At 42.9% G+C, this 22,418-nt stretch overlaps 1 protein-coding gene across 1 annotated transcript in view; it reads left to right on the top strand.

Moving 5' to 3' along the window:
- The window catches only part of LOC111966882 (FYVE, RhoGEF and PH domain-containing protein 3), a 122,491-nt gene that overhangs the window by 89,693 nt on the left and 10,380 nt on the right, over positions 1-22,418 (top strand). Inside the window, exons 2-19 of the mRNA XM_023991837.2 lie at positions 492-656; positions 1,656-1,857; positions 2,244-2,904; positions 5,172-5,261; positions 7,254-7,390; positions 9,149-9,155; positions 9,239-9,307; positions 9,451-9,589; positions 10,602-10,660; positions 11,334-11,480; positions 11,616-11,720; positions 11,845-11,924; positions 12,068-12,098; positions 13,499-13,603; positions 14,336-14,389; positions 15,100-15,195; positions 15,365-15,499; positions 16,929-17,069. Coding sequence (XP_023847605.2) covers positions 492-656; positions 1,656-1,857; positions 2,244-2,904; positions 5,172-5,261; positions 7,254-7,390; positions 9,149-9,155; positions 9,239-9,307; positions 9,451-9,589; positions 10,602-10,660; positions 11,334-11,480; positions 11,616-11,720; positions 11,845-11,924; positions 12,068-12,098; positions 13,499-13,603; positions 14,336-14,389; positions 15,100-15,195; positions 15,365-15,499; positions 16,929-17,069 — 2,423 coding nt within the window. The remainder of the gene's footprint in view (positions 1-491; positions 657-1,655; positions 1,858-2,243; positions 2,905-5,171; positions 5,262-7,253; positions 7,391-9,148; positions 9,156-9,238; positions 9,308-9,450; positions 9,590-10,601; positions 10,661-11,333; positions 11,481-11,615; positions 11,721-11,844; positions 11,925-12,067; positions 12,099-13,498; positions 13,604-14,335; positions 14,390-15,099; positions 15,196-15,364; positions 15,500-16,928; positions 17,070-22,418) is intronic.

The raw sequence follows: 22,418 nt of genomic DNA, 5'->3' as shown, positions 1-22,418 counted from the left end.
TGTATAGGGCTGCTTCGTTCAGGTGTCCTTGGACTGAAACTGGGCCTGTATAGGGCTGCATCGTTCTGGTGTCCTTGGACTGAAACTGGGCCTGTATAGGGCTGCTTCGTCAGGTGTCCTTGAACTGAAACTGGGCCTGTATAGGGCTGCATCGTTCTGCTGTCCTTGGACTGAAACTGAGCCCGTATAGGGCTGCATTGTTTTGGTGTCCTTGGACTGAAACTGGGACTGTGTAGGGCGGCTTCGTTCAGGTGTCCTCAGACTGAAACTGAGGCTGTATAGGACTGCATCGTTCAGGTTTCCTTGGACTGAAACTGGGGCTGTATTGAGCTGAAGCTGCTGGGTTTTTTGGCTCACCTATGTCACTTTCTTGGTGTTCTCAAACTAATACTGTGTTCCTTCAGAACAGGTTGCATTCCTGCGTGTTCTGTGAACAGAAGTTATGTACTCACCAGTCAACCTAATATATCATCTCCTTCTCTCTCCCTCAGACCTCTCTCCCTCCTCTCTACAGTACCAGTGTGGATCGGTGGACTTCCTGTGTTCCCCACGGCTGGGAAAGAAAGCCCCGCCCCCTCCCAGACCATGTCACGGCCGGCCTGCAGTCAAGCCCCACCCCCAGCCCACCGCCACACCCACCTCTCAGAAACCTCAAGGTACACTGTTGGTTTATCACTCCTACTTGTTGTTTTGTAATATCAATACTGTCATTATCATTGACTAACAGTGTTGGTACAATATAAAACCTTGCGTTTATCGGCCTAACCCCAGAGTTTTACCTGGTCAGGTCACCCATTCACCCGCGTACAGTATTTATCCCACGAACACATCAGTCAGATAGACACATGGATGGCTCTAAAAAAACTCCTTTTTAATCCTACTATAGCCTCACGCTATCGGCCTGTTGATGCATGAGTTTAATTTCCACACGATACACCCTGCCATTCTCTGCCGTGCTGTAGCTGCACACACACACACCCAGTCAGAGAGGAAGGAAGCAGTGGCACCTCACACAGAGAGAGCTGAGGCAGAGATGCCTGCTTCCTCATTCTGCCCTGACGCAACACCAAGAACACAGCCAAGACTGGCCTACGTAAAAGATACAGAGAAAGCCTACTGTCCTCCAAATGCATTCTGCACTAACCATGTTTGAAAGAACATGTAGCTAGCCAAGCAGTAGTATTTTAGCTTCTGATCGCGTGTGCAGTTTGCGCAGTCTGTTTCTGGACCACTCTCGGGCCTGTAATTTGTGTGCCTGCGTGCGCTTGTTTTTTCTTTCTCTCTCTGTGAAACCACAGTGACTTAGACACACTGGTCTCCGCATCCTGTTCCGAAACCAGGAAGCTGTCTCAGCTCCGCGAAGCACGATCAGAACCGTCTCCTGCGCTGCGTTCGAGAAACCTACTCGCAGAGGTTTAGCGATTATATGTTGTGTTTTGTGGTGGTATTTGGACTGTGGTTTTGTCATTTGTAGTAGGGAGCCGCGGCAGCCATCTGGAATACAGTAATGGAGGCTTTCTCTCTCGGAACTCCACGGGGAACTTGAAACAGGACTCTTTCCGTGGTTACGCCAGTGACCTGACTTCGTCTCTCTCTTTTTCTCTCGTTCCTTCTTCCTCCCTCCGTCACCCCTCTTCCTGGACCTGCACCTGCAGTGCCCCCTAAACCCCCCTTCCTGCTGGTCCTCGGACAGGACAAGAAGCCCAAGAGGATTCCCCCAGCACCCTCCAGGCCTCTGCCTGCTCCTCCACCTCCACCCAAACCGCGGCCCAGCCAGACACCACCTGGCCTGGCCACACAGCCTCAGAGAGAGGCCCAGAGCGTGGGGCTGCTCATCGAGAGGTTTGAGAACTCCAGGTACTGTACTGTCCTGCAGGGGGGTAGGGTATTCCACGAGGTGCTCTTGCCCTGTTGACGCATCAGATGAGTGTTTTGTGCATGTGTTTGTGTGTAAAGAAAACTGGTGGTATGACACACATCATTATATTTCGTTTGATGATTTAAGATGTGGGTATTGTTATACACCATGAGTAGGACTTTGAATGTTTTGCACGGAATACACACTCTCTTACCCTCTGTCACGTAATACACACTCTGTTTTTCTGATGTTACCCAACCTGTGTTTCACACTTCTGTCTGCGGGAATGTTCACTTCTGTCTGGTGGTGTGTTGTGGTTCCAGCCCAACCAAGACTGAAACTGAGAAAGGTTTAATTTCACAAGTGTTTATTTTTTATATCCCAGCGTTCCAATTCTTGGCGTTCCTCCGAGGAATCAGCTCCACTTGTGCCTGAGTATGGACGCGACACCCGAAACCACAGCTCGTTCTGCCCCTAACCCCACAGCACACGCCCCTTCAGGGTCAGCAGGAGCAAAGGACTCTGGGGAACCGTCCCCCGCCGACAAACTTGCTCTTATCGTCTCGGAGCAGACCGATGAGGTCACCGAGCTGACGGAACTTTCGTGCCTGGCCTCAATCCGCATTGGCGACCCCGGCGACATTCCTTTGGACTCTACAGAGGACGACCTCAACGTCGTCCGCGGCGATCGAGTTGGTTGCCTTGACAACACGGACAGGGAGCAGAGAGACTCTTCCCATGAGCTCCAGGACAATCCGGACTCACAGTCCTCGGAGCAGAACGTAAACGGGAAGATTCCCAACCGGGACAGCGGGATCGACAGCCCATCGTGCGCAGCAGAGGGCGAGGTGTTCCCCAACGAAGACGCCATCGACGAGGAGGAGCGCTACGACAGCGTCACGGAGACAGAGACTAGCGTGTCCTGCTGTGTAACACTGGGCAACAAGCGTGACTCCACGCAGGACGAGGACAGTGACTTGGATGAGGTCAGCAGTGGCGAGACAGAGGGAGGGGAGAAGGCGGACACACACACAGAGGTACACAGGGTGAGTCACACACACACGCACATTCTTATCAAACTCCTTAGTCCCTAGTTCAGCAACTGTAACTTGTCTTTCTATTCTTATTTGTGTCAGTTTCAGGCTGTCTAGAACCACACAAACAGCACACGACACACGCACACAATCGCACGACACACAGCACACGACACGACACACACACACAGCACACGACACACACACACACACACACACACACACAACACACACACCAAAGCCACGACACACACAACAACACACACACACACACACACACAGACGCTCAAGTGTGTGTGGTGGTCACAAGCGTCGGTGACATATCTAAAAATGGATGTTCTGTGAGGTGTGGAGGAATAGAGTACCTGCCCAGGGCTGTAACAGGAGCTTGTGACTGCTACTGCTAGAGGACAGACAGAAACAGAAGTGCACTCAGCTCAGCTACTGTTTCCACCGTTGATCTGTGTGAGCGGGACACCGACACCTCCAAAAGAGAACTTTGCATCATACCGGTATTCATGAACCCCCCGACAGAAAAATATTTATTGAAATTAAAGGATGGCGGGAAGGTCAAGCAACAGCAGACAAAAATAGGGAGAGGGAGAAAAGGAGGCGGAGAAAAAAAGTAGAGAGGCCGAAAAGTGTGAGCGTGTAATGAAATTGAGTGCGCAAAACAGAAAGAGACAGGAGGGGTGTGTGAGTGGGAGCTGCAACTCTGGTTGGAGTTGTTGTGTGTTGGCACAGTACAGTCCGACACACCCTGTACCTAGGCACCACACCAAACACACATGAGCACACACAGACACACACACGCCCTGTACCTAGGCACCGCACCAAACACACATGAGCACACACAGACACACACACGCCCTGTACCTAGGCACCGCACCAAACACACATGAGCACACACAGACACACACACACGCCCTGTATTGGCAGCCAACACCCTTTTGCCTCATGTGGAAGGGATCTCTGGTATCCTATGTTTCCTGATATCAGCATTACTGCCCAGAGGAAAGGTGTGTGTGGATGGGTGTGGGGGAACAGTGCCACTTCTCTGACACTAATAGCTGACATGTCGATAGCTTTTTAATGACACTGCTGTCGCAGAGGATGTGGGTTTTGAAACAGGAAAAGAAAGAAATGTATTTCTCTTCTTTCAGCGTTTAGCTGAAGCGTCTGCTACGGAAATAGATTAGACATATTGTTTGTGTTTGTATGTGTATGTGAGTGTGTTCAAGTGTGTGTGTGTCATGCTTACAGTATGTGAATGTGTGTTTGTTTGTGGACATATCTCTACTGTACACTCTTAGAGAAAAGGGTTCCAAAAAGGTTATTCAACTGTCCCCATAGGAGAATCCCTTTTGGTTCCAGGTAGAACCCTTTTTGGTTCCAGGTATAACCCTTTTGGGTTTCATGTAGAAAAGGGTTGCACCTGGAACCAAAAGGACCCAAACCTTTTCACTTGTATTGCTTTGGTTTCTGCTGTCAATTGTTTGTCAGAGTCGTTTTGTGTTGATTGAGTTAGTTGTTTACTAATGTTGTGAGGCTTTTCTGCCACCAGGTGACATACTTGAAATACTTGAAAGAGAAAAGGGTTCTACCTGGAACCAAAACGGGTTCTTTAAATGGTCCCCCTATGGGGACAGGTGAAGAASCCTTTTAGGTTCTACATAGCACTTTTCTAAGAGTGTATGTTTCACAATTTCCTCCAATTTCCCGATTTTGTGCGCGCATGTGATTGTGTACCGGACAGCTGTTGCAAAGCACAATGTCACAATGTAGTACACCCTCCCTTTCTGAGGACTGGTCTCAGTCACACGTCACAGGAATGTCATTTCATCCATTCAGTCAATTCCTCTTCCTGAAGTAGTCAAACTGAACACACATCCGCAGCACCTTTACGTGTCGTCTCAGCTCCACTAGTAAACACGGTATTGGTGACTAACTCAGCTCTCGGTAAAGCAGCACCGACTGCCGATCGTTACAACATGCGCTGACACATTATGAGGTTGGCCCAGTTTCACTCAACAACCGAGATGAAAAGAGCACATGCGGACATCCCCATTTCAGACCACTTTTATCTTATATGTAATCACTGGTTAGCGTTTGGTTGCTTTTCACCTAATATGTTTTGTGTTAATGTTGCCGATATTCTCTCTCAAAGGCCATAGGCCCAGAGGCATATGTTTAATGTACGATACAGGTCTAATGTAGGTTTCTGTATTCTATATGGTATGCTAAGGTTCTGACCGTTTGTGTCCACTTCTCTCCCTCAGTACTCAGAGACACAGAGGTTACTGAACATCGCCAGAGAGCTCCTTCACACTGAGGAGGCCTACGTCAAAAGACTCAACCTCCTCGACCAGGTATACACACACTCACACACAGTGGGTTGTGTACTCTGAAATACACAACCACATGCAAAGGACGTCAGACTGCTTGCTTAGAGGGTACCACTTCTTCCCGATTCGGCACATACTTGGCTTGAACCTGGGGCCTCAGCTTGATAAACACAGGTTACCGTTCTCCCTCAAGCGCCTCTACCTGTCGCTTGCTCTTGAGTGTCGCAAACGTGGACACTTAAGGCTGAGGAGTAAGTTTCACACATCTCCATGTGCTACACTTACAGTGCATTCGGAAAGTATTCGGACCCCTTCCCTTTCTCCACATTTTGTTACGTTACAGCCTTATTCTGAAATCGATTAAATAATTTTTTCCCCTCATCAATCAACACACAATGCCCCATAATGACAAAGTGAAAACAGGTTTTTGGAAATTTTTCGAAATGTATTAAAACATAAAACATATATAACATTTCTGCAACATTGACAGTCCCCAAGAACACAATAGTCTTCATCATTCTTAAATGGAAGAAGTTTTGAACCGCCAACTCTTCCTAGAGCTGGCCGCCCGACCAAACTGAGAAATGGTGGGAGAAGGTCCTTGCTCATGGAGTTGACTAAGAACCCGATGGTCACTCTGACAGAGCTCCAGAGTTCCTCTGTGGAGATGGGAGAACCTTCCAGAAGGACAACCATCTCTGCAGCACTCCACCAATCAGGCCTTTATGGTAGACGGAAGACACTCCTCAGTAAAAGGCACATGACAGCCCGCTAGGAGTTTGCCCGAAAGGCACCTAAAGGACTCTCAAAAAGATCAATGTTCATTTCATCAGACCAGAGAATCTTGCTTCTCAGGTCTGATGAAACGAACATTGAACTTTTTGGCCTGAATGCCAAGCGTCACGTCTGGAGGAAACCTGGCACCATCCCTACAGTGAAGCCTAGTGGTGGCAGCATTCTGTGGGGATGTTTTTCAGCTGTAGGGACTGGGAGACTAGTCAGGATCAAGGGAAAGATGAACAGAGCAAAATACAGAGAGATTCTTGATGATGAAAACCTGTTCCAGTGTGCTCAGGACCTCAGACTGGGGTGAAGGTTCACCTTCCAACAGAACAACAACCCTAAGCACACAGCCAAGACAACACAGGAGTGGCTTCGGGACAAGTCTCTGAATGTTCTTGAGTGGCCCAGCCAGAGCCCGGACTTGAACCCGATCGAACATCTCTGGAGAGACCTGAAAACAGCTGTGCAGCTACGCTCCCAATCCAACCTGACAGAGCTTGAGAGGATCTGCAGAGAAGAATGGGAGAAACTCCCCAAATACAGGTGTATCAAGCTTGAAGCGTCATAACCAAGAGGACTCAATGGCTGTAATCGCTGCCAAAGGTGCTTCAACAAAGTTCTGAGTAAATTGTCTGAATGCTTATGTATATGTGATATTTCAGTTTTGTTTATAAAAATCWGTTTTTCTTTGTCATTATTGGGTGTGTAGATTTATGAGGGGAAAACACTATTTAATGAATTTTAGAATAAGGCTGTAACGTCACAAAATMGTGAAAAAGTCAAGGGGTCTGAYTACTTTCCGAATTCACTGTCCTTAACGAAGGCCTACTCCTCCCATATTAGGCCATATTCATATTGTTTTATATCTGGTGTGAGATATACATATTTGTTGTTGAAGTTGACCGTCACGTACATGACCACAGACAACAGGATATGTGCTGGCACAGACGGTAGGCTAATCTCCGAGCCGCTTCCTGTTTTTGTCAAGCCTCTGCTCCCTCACATTGGTAGCGTTTGTCAGGGAAACTCAGGTGCACGCAGGCCTGTGGTTGGGTGACTGACAGGGAGGTGACAGCTCATGGACCTGATGATGACAGACAGATCTAACCATCATACACATCCCCCTATGAAAAAAGATTATTCGATCAAAGAGCCCATGGTTTGTTATATCATTTATAGTAATGTAGTTAGTAATGTTAGTAATGTTAGTAATGTTACCCCCGTCGTTTGTAGGTATTTTGCACTAAGCTGACTGAAGCTGGAATCCCTCAGGACGTGATAACGGGGATCTTCTCCAACATATCCTCCATCTACTGCTTTCACCACAAGTTCCTGCTCCCTGAGCTCAAGACACGCATCACTGGAGAATGGTGAGGAGACCAGGGGTAATGTTGTAATAGTGTTTCATTCATGTTATATGGTTCTATTAGCAAATTAAATCAAATGTTATTTATCACATGCACGGTAGACCTTACCTTGAAATGCTTACTTCCCTTAAAACCAACAATGCAGATTTAAGAAAATAGAGTTAAGGAAATATTTACTAAATAAACTAAAGTAATATAAAAAAWATATATATATATATACAGTTGAAGTCGGAAGTTTACATARACTTGGGTTGGAGTCATTAAAACTTGTTTTTCAACCACTACACAAATTTCTTGTTAACAAACTATAGTTTTGGCAAGTCGGTTAGGACATCTACTTTGTGCATGACACAAGTAATTTTTCCAACAATTGTTTACAGACAGATTTTTTCACTTATAATTCAGTGTATCACAATTCCAGTGGGTCAGAGGTTTACATACACTAAGTTGACTGTACCTTTAAACAGCTTGGAAATTTGCAGAAAAGCATTAGAAGCTTTAGAAGCTTCTGATAGGCTAATTGACATCATTTGAATCAATTGGATGTATTTCAAGGCCAACKTTCAAACTCAGTGCCTCTTTGCTTGACATCATGGGAAAATCAAAATAAATCCGGCAAGACCTCAGGAAAAAGAATTGTAGACCTCCACAAGTCTGGTTCATCCTTGGGAGAAATTTCCAAACGCCTGAAGGTACCARGTTCATCTGTACAAACAATGGTACGCAAGTATAAACACCATGGGACCACGCAGCCGTCATACCGCTCAGGAAGGAGACGCGTTCTGTTTCCTAGAGATGAATGTACTGTGGTGCGAAAAGTGCAAATCAATCCCATAACAACAGCAAACGACCATGTGAAGATGCTGGAGGAAACAGGTACAAAAGTTTCTATATCCACAGTTAAACGAGTCCTATATCGACATAACCTGAAAGGCCGCTCAGCAAGGAAGAAGCCACCGCTCCAAAACCGCCATAAAAAAGCCAGACTACGGTTTGCAACTGCACATGGGAACAAAGATCGTACTTTTTGGAGAAATGTCCTCTGGTCTGATGAAACAAAAATAGAACTGTTTGGCCATAATGACCATTGTTATGTTTGGAGGAAAAAGGGGGAGGCTTGCAAGCCGAAGAACACCATCCCAACCGTGAAGCACAGGGGTGGCAGCATCATGTTGTGGGGGTGCTTTGCTGCAGGAGGGACTGGTGCACTTCAGAAAATAGATGGCATCATGARGAAAATTACATGGATATATTGAAGCAACATCTCAAGACATCAGTCAGGAAGTTAAGGAGAAGCTGTTCAGGAGCCTTTTGGACCTAGACTTGGCTCTCTGATCAAGACTGTGCAGTAGGATGCAAAATCTTCTACAAACAACACCTATGTGATATTGGGTTTCTGCTTAGATGCTTTGCTCGCTCGCTCGCTCGCTCTCTCTTCTCTTCTATTCTCTCTCATTACTGAATAGTGATAATTCTGCAATGGTCGGTATGTGTTTTGGCTGTAGAACTCTGACAGCTGGGTTGCAGTTTGGGGGGGGTTGGTGTGTGCCAGGCTGGTAGAATAGGGGCATTATCCGCCTGTCTTCATCTGCTGGGWGTAAATTTACCATAAGTGTGTGCCAACGCTAGTCTCTCTCTGTCTAGAGATTATTGTTTCATAGAAATGATGTAGAGGGATTCCACCTGTCGCCTTCTGCGCACAATAAACAGTAAATGTACCGTAGGTTACTGTTTCTGTGAATTCCACATGTGTACTGCAAGTATACTCGTAAGTTCAGAGTACAGTACAAAAATAGACATTGAATTTTTTTGAGTTTTAAGCCCTATGGGCTGTCTCTTATACACATCTAGATGTGTATAAGAGACAACACCTGGAGCCAGCGGTCATCACTGTTCAAGAGTGTGGTCCAGAACATACAAGTAGGTGGCATCTCTCCCACAGAATCAATGTGTGTTTATGGTAACGTGTGCTGTTGTTACCCGTGAATTAAAGTGTGGTGTACCCACAGTATGTTTACAGTACTGTGTGTGTAACTGTGTTGCTGTGTGTTTGATCCTGACAGAAGCAGGATGTGTGTGGGAACCTGACTCTCCAGCACCACATGCTGGAGCCTGTGCAGAGGATCCCTCGCTATGAACTCTTGCTCAAGGACTATCTGAAGAAACTGCCTGATGATGCACTGGACAGGAAGGACACGGAGAGTATGTCTGTCTGCCTGTCTGTCCGTCTGTTTGTCTGTACCTACACACTGCTCACCCACTCATTACCTGTGTGTTTGTCTGTCTGTCTGTTTGTCCCTCACTACCCTTCCTAAACTAGGACCCGTACTAGCCACTCTACAAGCTCCATGTCTTGTGACCTTGTGACCTAGGAATGTCTAGGTAAAGCCTGCATAATCCACCGTGACGTGTCAGGAGTCCTGTAGAGGGGAACGTCAGCTCTGTTTATGTAGTTCATGACTTTAATGCAGTGTGCGTTAATGTGTGTTTAATGTAGAATGTGTGTCTCTGATGTTGGGTAATGTACATGGTAGGAGAGGTCTACCACTCTCCCTGTCTGTGTAACACAAACATTGTATATGTTTGATGCATGGTCATTTACAGTAGGCCCATAGTCTGATGATGCACAGGCTGGCTGCAGTGAAAGGTTGGACACTGACCTATTTCTCACAGTATTCAATTCAATTACTAAGTCGTATATACAATGAGGATACAAAACATTAGGAACACCTGCTCTTTCCATGACATAGACTGACCAGGTGAAAGCTATGATCCCTTATTGATGTTGTTATTCAGAAGGTGGATGGGCAAGACAAAATATTTAAGTGCCTTTGAACGTGGTATGGTATTAGGTGCCAGTGGCCCCGGTTTGAGTGTGCCAAGAACTGCAACGCTGCTGGGCTTTTCACGCTCAACAGTTTCCCGCGTGTATCAAGAATGGTCAACCACCAAAAGTACATCCAGCCAACTTGACACAAACGTGGGAAGCTTTGGAGTCAACATGGGCCAGCATCCTCGTGGAACGCTTTCAACACCTTGTAGAGTCCATGCCCCCGACGAATTGAGGCTGTTCTGAGGGCAAACGGGTGGTGCACCTCCTAATCTTTTATGCACTCCGTGTATAAACAGTGAGTGTTTCAAATGTGTAGGGCTGATGCATGGTTACGTAGAGTTGCTGCAGACAGGTCTAACACTGCCTGTGTGTGTTTTATAGAAGCCCTGGAACTCATATCCACAGCAGCCAACCACTCCAATGCTGCCATCAGGAAAATGGTAAGATGTTTTTTTCTGCTTCGGAGCCCTCTCTCTTCCCTCCATATGTGAATCTCTCTGACGTACTTCTCCTACTTTTCACTGGTTTTCACGACGGTGGTGTTGTAGTTCACAGCAGCGGGGGAAGGAGGGAGAGAGTTTTGATTGGTTGATTTCACTTGACCATTTAAAAACGCAATGCAACCACCAACGTGGACGCAACGCGTTTAAACGTGTGTTGACGATTTAATTTTTTGTTGTTGTTGCAATAAACATCACATGGCCTGAATGATGAAACGACTGTGCAAAGACCAAAACACAACACATTTGAATAGTTCCCCGGATGACAGTAGTTACACTCCTTGGGAATAGCTCGCAGAACTAGCCAGCCTAGCGTCCAAACTGCGTTGGATGCGGCGACTTGCGGGGAGGGAGGGTGTTTCAGTGCAGACAGGATGCTGCCGTTTCCTGCCACTAGTTTCACAGCCTGCAGAAGAGTGAATTATGTCTCTATGACACACACACACACACACACACAGTCACACTTCTGCCCTCTGGTGTGACTTATCGTGTCTTATTCTGTCTCAACAGTTTTAGTTCAATAGCTCCTTGTTGCCCTGACTTAAATGAATGTATAATTTTGCTCTGTATGTTTGTGTGTTTCACATTGTTCCTTATCCTTGGTGTTCCTCAGGAGAAGATGAACAAACTGCTGCAGGTCTATGAGAGACTGGGSGGAGAGGAGGACATCGTGAACCCAGCCAACGAGCTCATCAAAGAYGGACACATCAAGAAGATGTCTGCCAAGAATGGGACGGCCCAGGACCGATACCTCTACCTGGTGAGTGGCAGAAGGAGTTGGAATGAAGAGAATGTGTAGGAATGGAACGATATCAAAGTGTGTGTGCGTATTCATGTGTCTATTTAATGTGTATTCTCATCCGTTGTCCCTTCTCTCTGTGTGTCCGGCCTGCAGTTCAACAACATGGTGCTGTACTGCGTTCCCAAGCTGAGGCTGATGGGGCAGAAGTTCAGTGTGAGAGAGAGGATCGACATCGCTGGGATGGAGGTCAGGAAGGAGGTAACGGAGGCCGCTCATCTTCTCTTCTCTTGTTACTTACTTTCCTTCCATTCTGAATGGGTGACGCGTAGAAGGGACATTGCTCTCAGAGGTAAAGTGGCACTGTTCTCCTCTGCGGCTTCAGGTGCAAGAGAACGTGAAGCAGAACCTCCCTCACACGTTCACCATCATCGGCAAGCAGCGCTCACTAGAGCTGCAGGCCAGGTACGGACTATGGAGCAATTACATGGGAGAACTGTAGAACTGTGCCTTTTGTAACAGAGACACAACATTTCAGGCACAGCAGTAARTCATAGAAGTACTAATAGCTATAGGGCTGTTGTTGAAACATTCCCTCTGTTTTTCAGGACGGCTGAGGAAAAGGAAGACTGGATACAGGTCAGGAATACCAGACCACCACTAACATGGAATGGGTTTTACAGGGGATTTGTGTATTAGGAACAGTATTTGTATTAGTGCGGCTTTCCTCCACACTGCCATACTGAGTTGGGAAATTGTTTCCTCTCGTTAAGCTGCTCATTAAAGCTCATTTAGCCCATTTAAAGCTAACTAAAGCTGGTTAAAGGGGCTCACAGGCTGGAGGGGAGGAGTGTGTGCCAGGCAGGGGGTCTGGGAGTGTGTGGAAAGGAGTGGAAGGGCCCTTCGGCAATCTGAAGGACACAGAGGAATGTGTGGTGTCTCAAGACTTTGGAGAGGGCTGCACAAAGATTGTGCCTTCACAGAGTCTATTATTCACACATGAATACAGTGCTCACTACACACACACACACACACACACACACACTCTGTTAGTGCAGTAGAGAGGCCAGTCTCTGACACAGACCACTGGGCTGGATCAGAGGTCCCTGATACATTTGTCCCTCTGATGTCATGGCTGATGTCATCTCTCTATAACAGGGTCAGTCCAGACGACAACGATGTCTCTCTCTTTGTTCTCCTCTCTTTGTGTTTGTATTTATTATGGATSCCCATTAGCTGCTGCCGAAGCAGCAGCTACTCTTCCTGGGGTCCAGCAAAATTAAAGCAATTTATACAATTTTAAAGCATTACAATACATTCACAGATTTCACAACACACTGTGTGACCTCAGGCCCCTACTCCACCACTACCACATATCTACATGACAAAATCCATGTGTGTGTGTGTGTGTATGCATGTTTGTGTGCCAATGTGTGTGTTGCTTCACAGTCCCCGCTGTTCCATAAGGTGTTTTTTAATCTGTTTTTTTTATATCAAATTTTKCTGCTTGRGTCAGTTACTTGATGTGGAATAGAGTTCCATGTAGTCATGSCTCTATGTAGTACTGTGTGCCTCCCATAGTCTGTTCTGGACTTGGGGACTGTGAAGAGACCTCTGGTGGCATGTCTTGTGGGGTATGCATGGGTGTCCAAGCTGTGTGCTAGTAGTTTTGACAGACAGCTCGGTGCATTCAACATGTCGATACCTCTCATAAATAAAAGTAGTGATGAAGTCAATCTCTCCTCCACTTTCAGCCAGGAGAGATTGACATGCATATTATTAATATTAGCTCTCTTTAACTCAGACAGGCAGAGGCCCTCTTTCTCCCTTTCTCTCCCTGTCTATCCCACTCTCTCTCTCCCTRTGTCTCTCTCTCTCTGTCTATCTCTCTCCTAAGGGGCTGTAGATTGTTGTAGAATTTCTCCCYTTGTAAAATCTGTGACTTCTTGACTTTTACTGTAAACCAGTGAAGAATATTTGAACTGTCTGAAACTGTRAATGGCTTATCTCCTTCTCTCCCCCATCCCGTCCACTTCCAGGTGATCCTGGCCACCATAGAGAAGCACAAGCAGAACAGTGAGACCTTTAACAAAGCCTTCAATAGCTCCTTCTCCAGGGACGAAGACCACCCGCCAGACTCACCGGTCAGTCAGTCTGTCTGCGTTTCTTTCTTTCTCTCTGTCAAGCCATGTGTATATATCAATATGAAAGCACTACGGCTTTGTCCGAAAGTGTGTCACGGTCAGGTCTTTATCTGACAAAAGCATCTATCCTCACCTAACACGCGCACACACACACACACAGCCGTGTGTTGTCACGCGTCCCTCACTGCAGACACTGATAGACACACAAAGAAGCTCTTACTTAACTCACACATACACACACATACACACACAAACATGTATACTTATGAAGGAGCTCTTTATTCAGTTGCACACCCACACAAACGAACGAACACACACACTGTCATGGTCTGTCTTTAGTTCCCCGGCACTCTCTCATGACCTAATAGGGGAAGCCCCCATGCACACTGTACAAAAAAATCTCTTCTGAATCTCCACTGACCCACTTTGGACCGTCTGGATCTGGACACAGGCCAAAGTAGGAACACATGCCAGGCCTATTGTCTATCTCTGAGGCATGGCTGCCGTCTAGTGGGGACAAACACACACAGCAGCTTTAGGTAATATTCKGAGGCGGATGGTCCCATTCTCTGGCGACGTGTGTGAGAGAGCTTTGTTTAGCGATATGTTTGACACCWGAAATGAAGTGCCAGCCACGTAATAACAATGGATGTACTTTCAATGTAACTCATACGTCTCTCCCAGGGTTAKATATGTCACTCTGATCGGGTATTCATTGTCTTCTCTTCTCAGGGTCCCTGGAGCAGCACATCCATCGACTCAGACAGTGAAAGACTGCAAGAAAGGGTAAGTGTCAAAACGTCCTAATAGAATACATTTCCTCAGGCTCTCTTGCCTGATGCTGACTCTGCTTTCGATTAGAAGAGAATCTTTGCTACAGTATGAATGGCGTCGCCCCACATAATAATAGAAACCATACAATGGGCAATATAAATGTGAATACATTGTACCATGAATGACTGAGTTCATAACAAGAAGTAGATTGATCTCTCCTGTTCTAAAGCCTGGATGTCTGTCTGTGTTTGAGGTAGCAAGACAATGGTAGTATTACAATGGTAGTGGATCTATAATCCACACAGTAGGCTGCAGAGAGGTATAAATAGTAAGTTGTCTTCTCTACGGGGATAGCATCACTAGCTCGCTCTCTAGCAGCGGTGAGGGGTGTCTGTGGAGAGATGAGACACGATCAGGGGGTGAATTTCACACTCCCTCCCACAATGCAAATGTGCTAAACGGCTGGTGGTGCTATCGATGCCCCAGTCTGAGAGAGCAGAGGGAGGGGCTTCGATTTTCACTTTTTTGGTTCTAGAGGACGATGTTGGGAGTGGGAGAGAAAGAATAGGGTAGATAACAGAGAGAGCGGGGGAAATGGCAACTCGTCCAACTATTTCAGGGTAAGGGTTACTTAGGCATCACAAAGATGTATTGAGACAAGGTGACCTCGTGATTGGACAGATCGTGATACATTGTTTGTATGTGTTTCTCTGTTTCCCCAGAAAAGTTCCAAGAAYAAGGAGAAGGAGACATGCAAAGGCTGCAACGACAGCTTCAACTTTACCAAGCGCAAGCACCACTGCAAAGCCTGCGGAGCGGTGAGCGCAGAGAGGGAGAGGAGGTTGGGGGCTGGAACAGTTAGTGCCAGGATGCTGCATTTTCATTGGTGGATGTCCGATGAAAATTGATTTTCAGTTGTCTAAATATATTTTTTATCTCTCTCCAATTCCTCCCTCTTCCTCTTTCACTCTTCCCCTTCCTCTGCAGGCCATCTGTGGTAAATGCTCTAAGATGTTGGAGAATAAGACGTGTCGTGTGTGTCCTGAGTGCTTCGAGACCAGCCAGGGCCCCGAGGGGCCTGCAGGGGCCCCAGTAGAGCTGAAGAGGAAAGCTACAGCCGAGGTGAGGACCGACTCTCAGCTTATACTATAGACAAGAGTAGAATAGAATATAACTTAATTTCAACACATTTTCCATCCAGAGACTTCCRTTTGGCTTCCCCTCACAAACATCATAAGACAATCAAACGTCATACTTATTGTATATTGCACAGTGTTGTTGAGAAGCTAGCATGGACAGGCTGCACAGAGTGGACTCCCAGCAGAGCAGGTCTGAGGAAGGGAGTTGGAGTATGGGGGTTGGCAGCGGGCACGCTATCTCAGCTCCAGCCTCTGGAGAGAGCGGCATAATCACGTTAGTTGCACCAGCATGACAGAGAAGACAGAGCCCAGCCCAGACAGGCCCACAGAGCAAACCATGCACCTCTTCAATCAATCCAAACACACACAACACACACACAACACACACACACACACACACACACACACACACACACACACACACACACACACACAAACTAGAGAGAAGAACAGTGGTACACAGTCTATAGTCTGCACGGCTCAATAAGACATCTCTGTGTGTTACCAGGAGTCAAGGTGAATAGTGTTCAATAGACTGCTTGTGGAGCACAGCGTATAACAGAGACTGGACGAAGCAGATCGTTGTGTCTCAAAGCCCGTAGGCAATCCTGAACAATGTCTTATAATATACTGTAATATCTTTGTTTTATTGCAGTGTCATTATCCATGTCTACCAAGCCCACAGTGCTGCTGTAAAAGAAACTGCTAAGAAAACTCTCTCTCTCTCTCACACACACACACACACACACACACACACACACACACACACACACACACACACACACACACACACACACACACACACACACACACACACACACACACACACAGCAATATTGAGTAACCTCTATTTGAGAACAAGTACCATGACTAGTTAAGGGGCTTAGTGGAAAGTGACTAGATCTCTCCACTTCATGGCTATGATGCAGCGACTGAGCAGTCTAATCCTCCGTCTGTCTTGGGGTTATACTGTCTCACACCACAAACTAGATCTTTCACAGTAGCAGTACCATAATGGCAGTGATCTGCAGTGGTATTATTTCCCACCAAGGGGGGCTACAGCACCACATCAGTTACAGTGGGGCAGCAGCATGAACACCTGTGCATGTCCAAAACTCCCAATACATTTGTCCTATATGCTGGACACCAAGGTTTGTTATGTAAGCGAATGTCCCAGACCTTTATCCTCGAGTGCCCCTTAAACGTCCAGGCTGATTATCACTTTGAATTAAAAGTAGAATTGACAGTGAAAGTGAATTCCAATTCCAAACGTTGGTTTGTGCATGGGGAACGAGCTACTGTAATTGTGTTGAACTATCGAATATTATTTGAGTATTGGCTCCCACTGCGGTAGATCGACTTTGGGATTGGGCCTTTAACTCTGCCTCCTGTGTGTGTCTCTGTCTCTCCAGAAGCAGGTGTCTCTGTCGGGGGACAACTGTCTGCTGTGTGCCCAGCTGCAGGTGCAGGAGAAGGGCAAGAGCTGGACCAAGACCTGGGTGGCCATCACCAAGGCTGAACCACTGGTGCTCTACCTGCAGACCAGCGGACAGGTAAGGGTTAAACTCACACACACCTGTGTCTGTCTTTATCTGTATCTGTGTTCCTGTCTGTCTGTTTATTTGTGTCTTTGTACCGCTGTCTTGTCTACGTCCTGTCTCCATGCCCAGGTCACCTGTATATGTAGGTAGAGGTTACCCCTAACAACTGACACAGGGTCAGTTATTTTTCATCCCATCAATTATATTTTGTGTGTCAATGTGCTTTACACCTCCTGTACTGTAAAGTCTGTGTCCTTGTCATGTGTGTTCCCACTGTCTGTACTCAGTAGATTTGGGTCAGGGGGATTTGTCTGTCCTCACTCTGACCTCAGATGGAGCTTCTGCTGCTCAGCTGGCTGTCACACTGTTAATACCATGGTGTTATTACTCGATTATTACTCTATTACTACACTGTTATTATTACTCTATTACTACACTGTAATTACCATGGCATTATTACTCATTCTACGCCGTAATTACTTTTGTGATATTACTCTTATTACACTGTAATTACCATGGCGTTATTACTCTAATAAACTAATTACCATGGTGTTATTACTATTATTACAATGTAATTACCATGGTGTTTCCCACTGTCTTACTCAGTAGATTTGGGTCAGGGGGATTTGTCTGTCCTCACTCTGACCTCAGATGGAGCTTCTGCTGCTCAGCTGGCTGTCACACTTAATACCATGGTGATATTACTCGATTATTGCTCTATTATTACACTGTTATTATTACTCTATTACTACACTGTAATTACCATGGCGTTATTACTCTAATAAACTAATTACCATGGTGTTATTACTATTATTACAATGTAATTACCATGGTGTCATTACTCTACTAAACTAATTATCATGGTGTTATTACTCTATTACACTGTAATTACCATGGTGTCATTACTCTACTAAACTAATTATCATGGTGTTATTACTCTATTACACTGTAATTACCATGGTGTCATTACTCTACTAAACTAATTATTCATGGTGTTATTACTCTATTACACTGTAATTACATGGCGTTATTCTCTAATAAACCAATTGCCATGGTGTTATTGCTCTAATAAACGAACTACCATCGTGGTATTACTCTATTATTACACTGTAATTGTCATGGTGTTATTGCTCTAATACACTGTAATTACAATGGTGTTATTACTCTAATAAACTGTAATTACCATGGTGTTATTACTCTGTTACATTGTAATTACCATGGTGTTATTACTCTGATAAACTGTAATTACCATGTGTTATTACGCTAATTGCCATGGTGTTGTTACTCTAATAAACAAATTACCATGATGGTATTACTCTAGTTTCCATGGTGGTATTACCTTATTATTACACTGTAATTGTCATGGTGTTATTACTCTATTATTACACTGTGATTGTCATGGTGTTATTACTCTGTTATTACACTGTAATTTCATGTTGGTATTACTCTATTACACTATGATTGTCATGGTGTTATTACTCTGATAAACTGTAACTACCATGGTGTTATTACTCTAATAAACTTTAATTACCATGGTGGTATTACTCTAATTAACTGTAACTACCATGGTGTTATTACTCTAATAAACTGTAATTCCATGGTGTTATTACTCTAATAAATTGTAATTATCACGGCGTTATTACTCTAATAAACCAATTAACATGGTGTGATACTCAACTGTAATTACATGGTGTTATTACTCTAATAAACTGTAATTACCATGGCGTTATTACTCTATTACACTAATTACAATGTGTTGCGACTCTAATAAACTGTAATTACCACTGTGTTATTACTCTATTACACAGTAATTACCATTGTGTTAGTACTCTAATAAACTGTAATTACCATGGCGTTAATACTCTGTTATTACACTTTAATTATGGTGTTATTACTCTAATAAACTGCAATTACCATGGTGTATTACTCTAATAAACTGTAATTACCATGGTGTTATTACTCTATTATCACGCTAATTGCCATGGTGTTATTGCTCTAATAAACTAATTACCATGTTGATATTACTCTAATTTCCATGTTGTATTACTCTATTATTACACTGTAATTACCATGGTGTTATTACTCTAATAAACTGATATTACCATGGTGTTATTACTCTATTATTACACTGTAATTACCATGGTGTTATTACTCTAATAAACTGTAATTACCATGGTGTTATTACTCTGTTATTACACTGTAATTACCATAGCCGTATTACTCGTTATTACACTGTAATTACCATGGTGTTATTACTCTAATAAACTCTAATTTCCATGGTGTTATTACTCTATTATTACACTGTAATTACCATGGTGTTATTACTCTAATAAACTGTAATTACCATGGTGTTATTACTCTGTATTACACTGTAATTACCATAGCCGTATTACTCGGTTTTACACTGTAATTATCATGGTGTATTACTCTAGTAAAACTGTAATTAGCCATGGTGTTATAACTCTATTATTACACTAATTACCATGGTGTTATTTCTCTATTATTGCAATTAATTGCAATGTGTTATTACCCTAATAAACTGTAGTTACCATGGTGTTATTACTCTAATAAACAAATTACCGTGGTGTTATTACTCTATTATTACACTGTAATTCATTTGGTGGTATACTCTGTTATTAGACTGTAAATACCATGTTATTACTCTAATAAACTGTAATTACCATGGTGTTATACTCTAATAAACTGTAATTACCATGGTGGTATTACTCTAATAAACTGTAATTACCATGGTGTTATTACTCTAATAAACTGTAATTACCATGGTGTTATTACTCTATAATTACACTGTAATAACCATGGAGTTATTACTCTAATAAACTGTAATTAGCATGTGTTTATTACTCTTGTTATTACACTGTAATTACCATAGCGGTATTACTCTATTATACTGCAATTATCATGGTGTTATTACTCTAATAAACTGTAATTACCATGGTGGTATTACTCTAATAAACTGTAATTACCTGATGTGTTATTACTCTAATAAACTGTAATTATCATGGTGTTATTACTCTAATAAACTGTAATTATCATGGTGTTATAACTCTATTACACTAATTACCATGGTGCTATTACTCTATTACAATAATTACAATGTGTTTATTACTCTAATAACCTGTAGTTACCATGGTTTTATTACTCTAATAAACTAATTACCATGGTGTTATTACTCTATTATTACACTGTAATTACCATGGTGGTATTACTTTGTTATTAGACTGTAATTTCCATGGTGTTATTACTGTAATAAACTGTAATTACCTTGGTGTTATTACTCTAATAAACTGTAATTACCATGGTGTTATTACTCTATTATTACACTAATTACCATGGTGTTATTACTCTATTATTGCATAATTACAAAGTGTTATTACTCTAATAAACTGTAGTTACCATGTGTTTATTACTCTAATAAACTTATCCCTGGTGTTATTACTCTATTATTACACTGTAATTCCTTTGGTGGTATACCTCTGTTATTAGACTGTTAAATACTGTGTTGTTATTACTCTAATAAACTGTAATTGTCATGGTGTTATTACTCTAATAAACTGTAATTACCGTGGTGTTATTACTCTAATAAACTGTAATTACCATGGTGTTATTACTCTATAATTACACTGTAATTACCATGGAGTTATTACTCAAATAAACTGCCATGGTGTTATTACTCTGTTATTACACTGTAAGTACCATAGCGGTATTACTCTGTTATTACACTGCAATTATTCATGGTGTTATTACTCTAATAAAACTGTACATTTCCATGGTGTTATTACTCTAATAAACTGTAATTAGCATGGTGTTATTACTCTGTTTATTACACTGTATAATCATGGTGTATTACTCTAATAAACTGTAATTGCCATGGGGTATTCGCTGTTATACACTGTAATTACCATAGCCGTATTACTCTGTTATTACACTGCAATTATCATGGTGTTATTACTCTAGTAAACTGTACATTTCCATGGTTTATTACTTCTGTTATTTACACTGCAATTATCATGGTGTTATTACTCTAGTAAACTGTACATTTCCATGGTGTTATTACTCTGTTTATTACACTGTAATTACCATAGCCGTATTACTCGGTTATTACACTGTAATTATCATGGTGTTATTATCTAGTAAACTGTAATTAGCATGGTGTTATAACTCTATTATTACACGAATTACCATGGTATTATTACTCTATTATGACAATAATTACAATGTGTTATTACTCTAATAAACTGTAGTTACCATGGTTTTATTACTCTAATAAACTAATTACCATGGTGTTATTACTCTATTATTACACTGTAATTACCATGTAGTATTACTTTGTTATTAGACTTTTATTTCCATGGTGTTATTACTCTATTACACTGTATTTACCATGGTGTTATTACTGTAATAAACTGTAATTACCATGGTGTTATTACTCTATTAAACTGTAATTGTCATGGTGTTATTATTCTATTATTACGCTGCAATTGCCATGGCGGTATTACTATGTTATTACACTGTAATTACCATAGTGTTATTACTCTATTACGCTGTAATTACCATGGTGTTACTCTATTACAATAATAACATGGTGCTATTACTCTGTTATTACCATTGTGTTTTACTCTATTATTACACTGTAGTTACCATGGCGTTATTGCTCTATTATTACACTGTAATTACCATGGTGTTATTACTCTATTATTACACAGCAATTACCATGGTGTTATTACTCTATTATTACACAGTAATTACAATGGTGTTATTACTCTATTATTACACTGTAGTTACCATGGCGTTATTGCTCTATTATTACACTGTAATTACCATGGTGTTATTACTATATTATTACACTGTCATTACCATTGTGTCATTACTCTATTATTACACAGTAATTACCATGGTGCTATTACTCTGTTATTACCATTGTGTTATTACTCTATTATTACACTGTAGTTACCATGCGTTATTACTCTTTATTACACTGTAATTACCATGGTGTTATTACTCTATTATTACACTGTAATTACCATGGTGTTATTACTCTATTATTACACAGTAATTACAATGGTGTTATTACTCTATTATTACACTGTAATTGCCATGGTGTTATTACTATATTATTACCACTGTAATTACCATAGTGTTATTACTCTATTACACCAGTAATTACCATGGTGCTATTACTCTGTTATTACCATTGTGTTATTACCTAATTATTACACTGTAATTACCATGGCGTTATTACTATATTATTACACTGTAATTACCATAATGTTATTACTCTATTATTACACAGTATTTACCATGGTGTTATTACTATATTATTACACTGTAATCACCATGGCC

Source organism: Salvelinus sp. IW2-2015, linkage group LG7 (genome assembly GCF_002910315.2).
Source record: "Salvelinus sp. IW2-2015 linkage group LG7, ASM291031v2, whole genome shotgun sequence".
Classification (NCBI taxonomy): domain Eukaryota; kingdom Metazoa; phylum Chordata; class Actinopteri; order Salmoniformes; family Salmonidae; genus Salvelinus; species Salvelinus sp. IW2-2015.
Note: the sequence above shows the minus strand (reverse complement) of the source record. Positions and strands in the feature narration are given on the sequence as shown.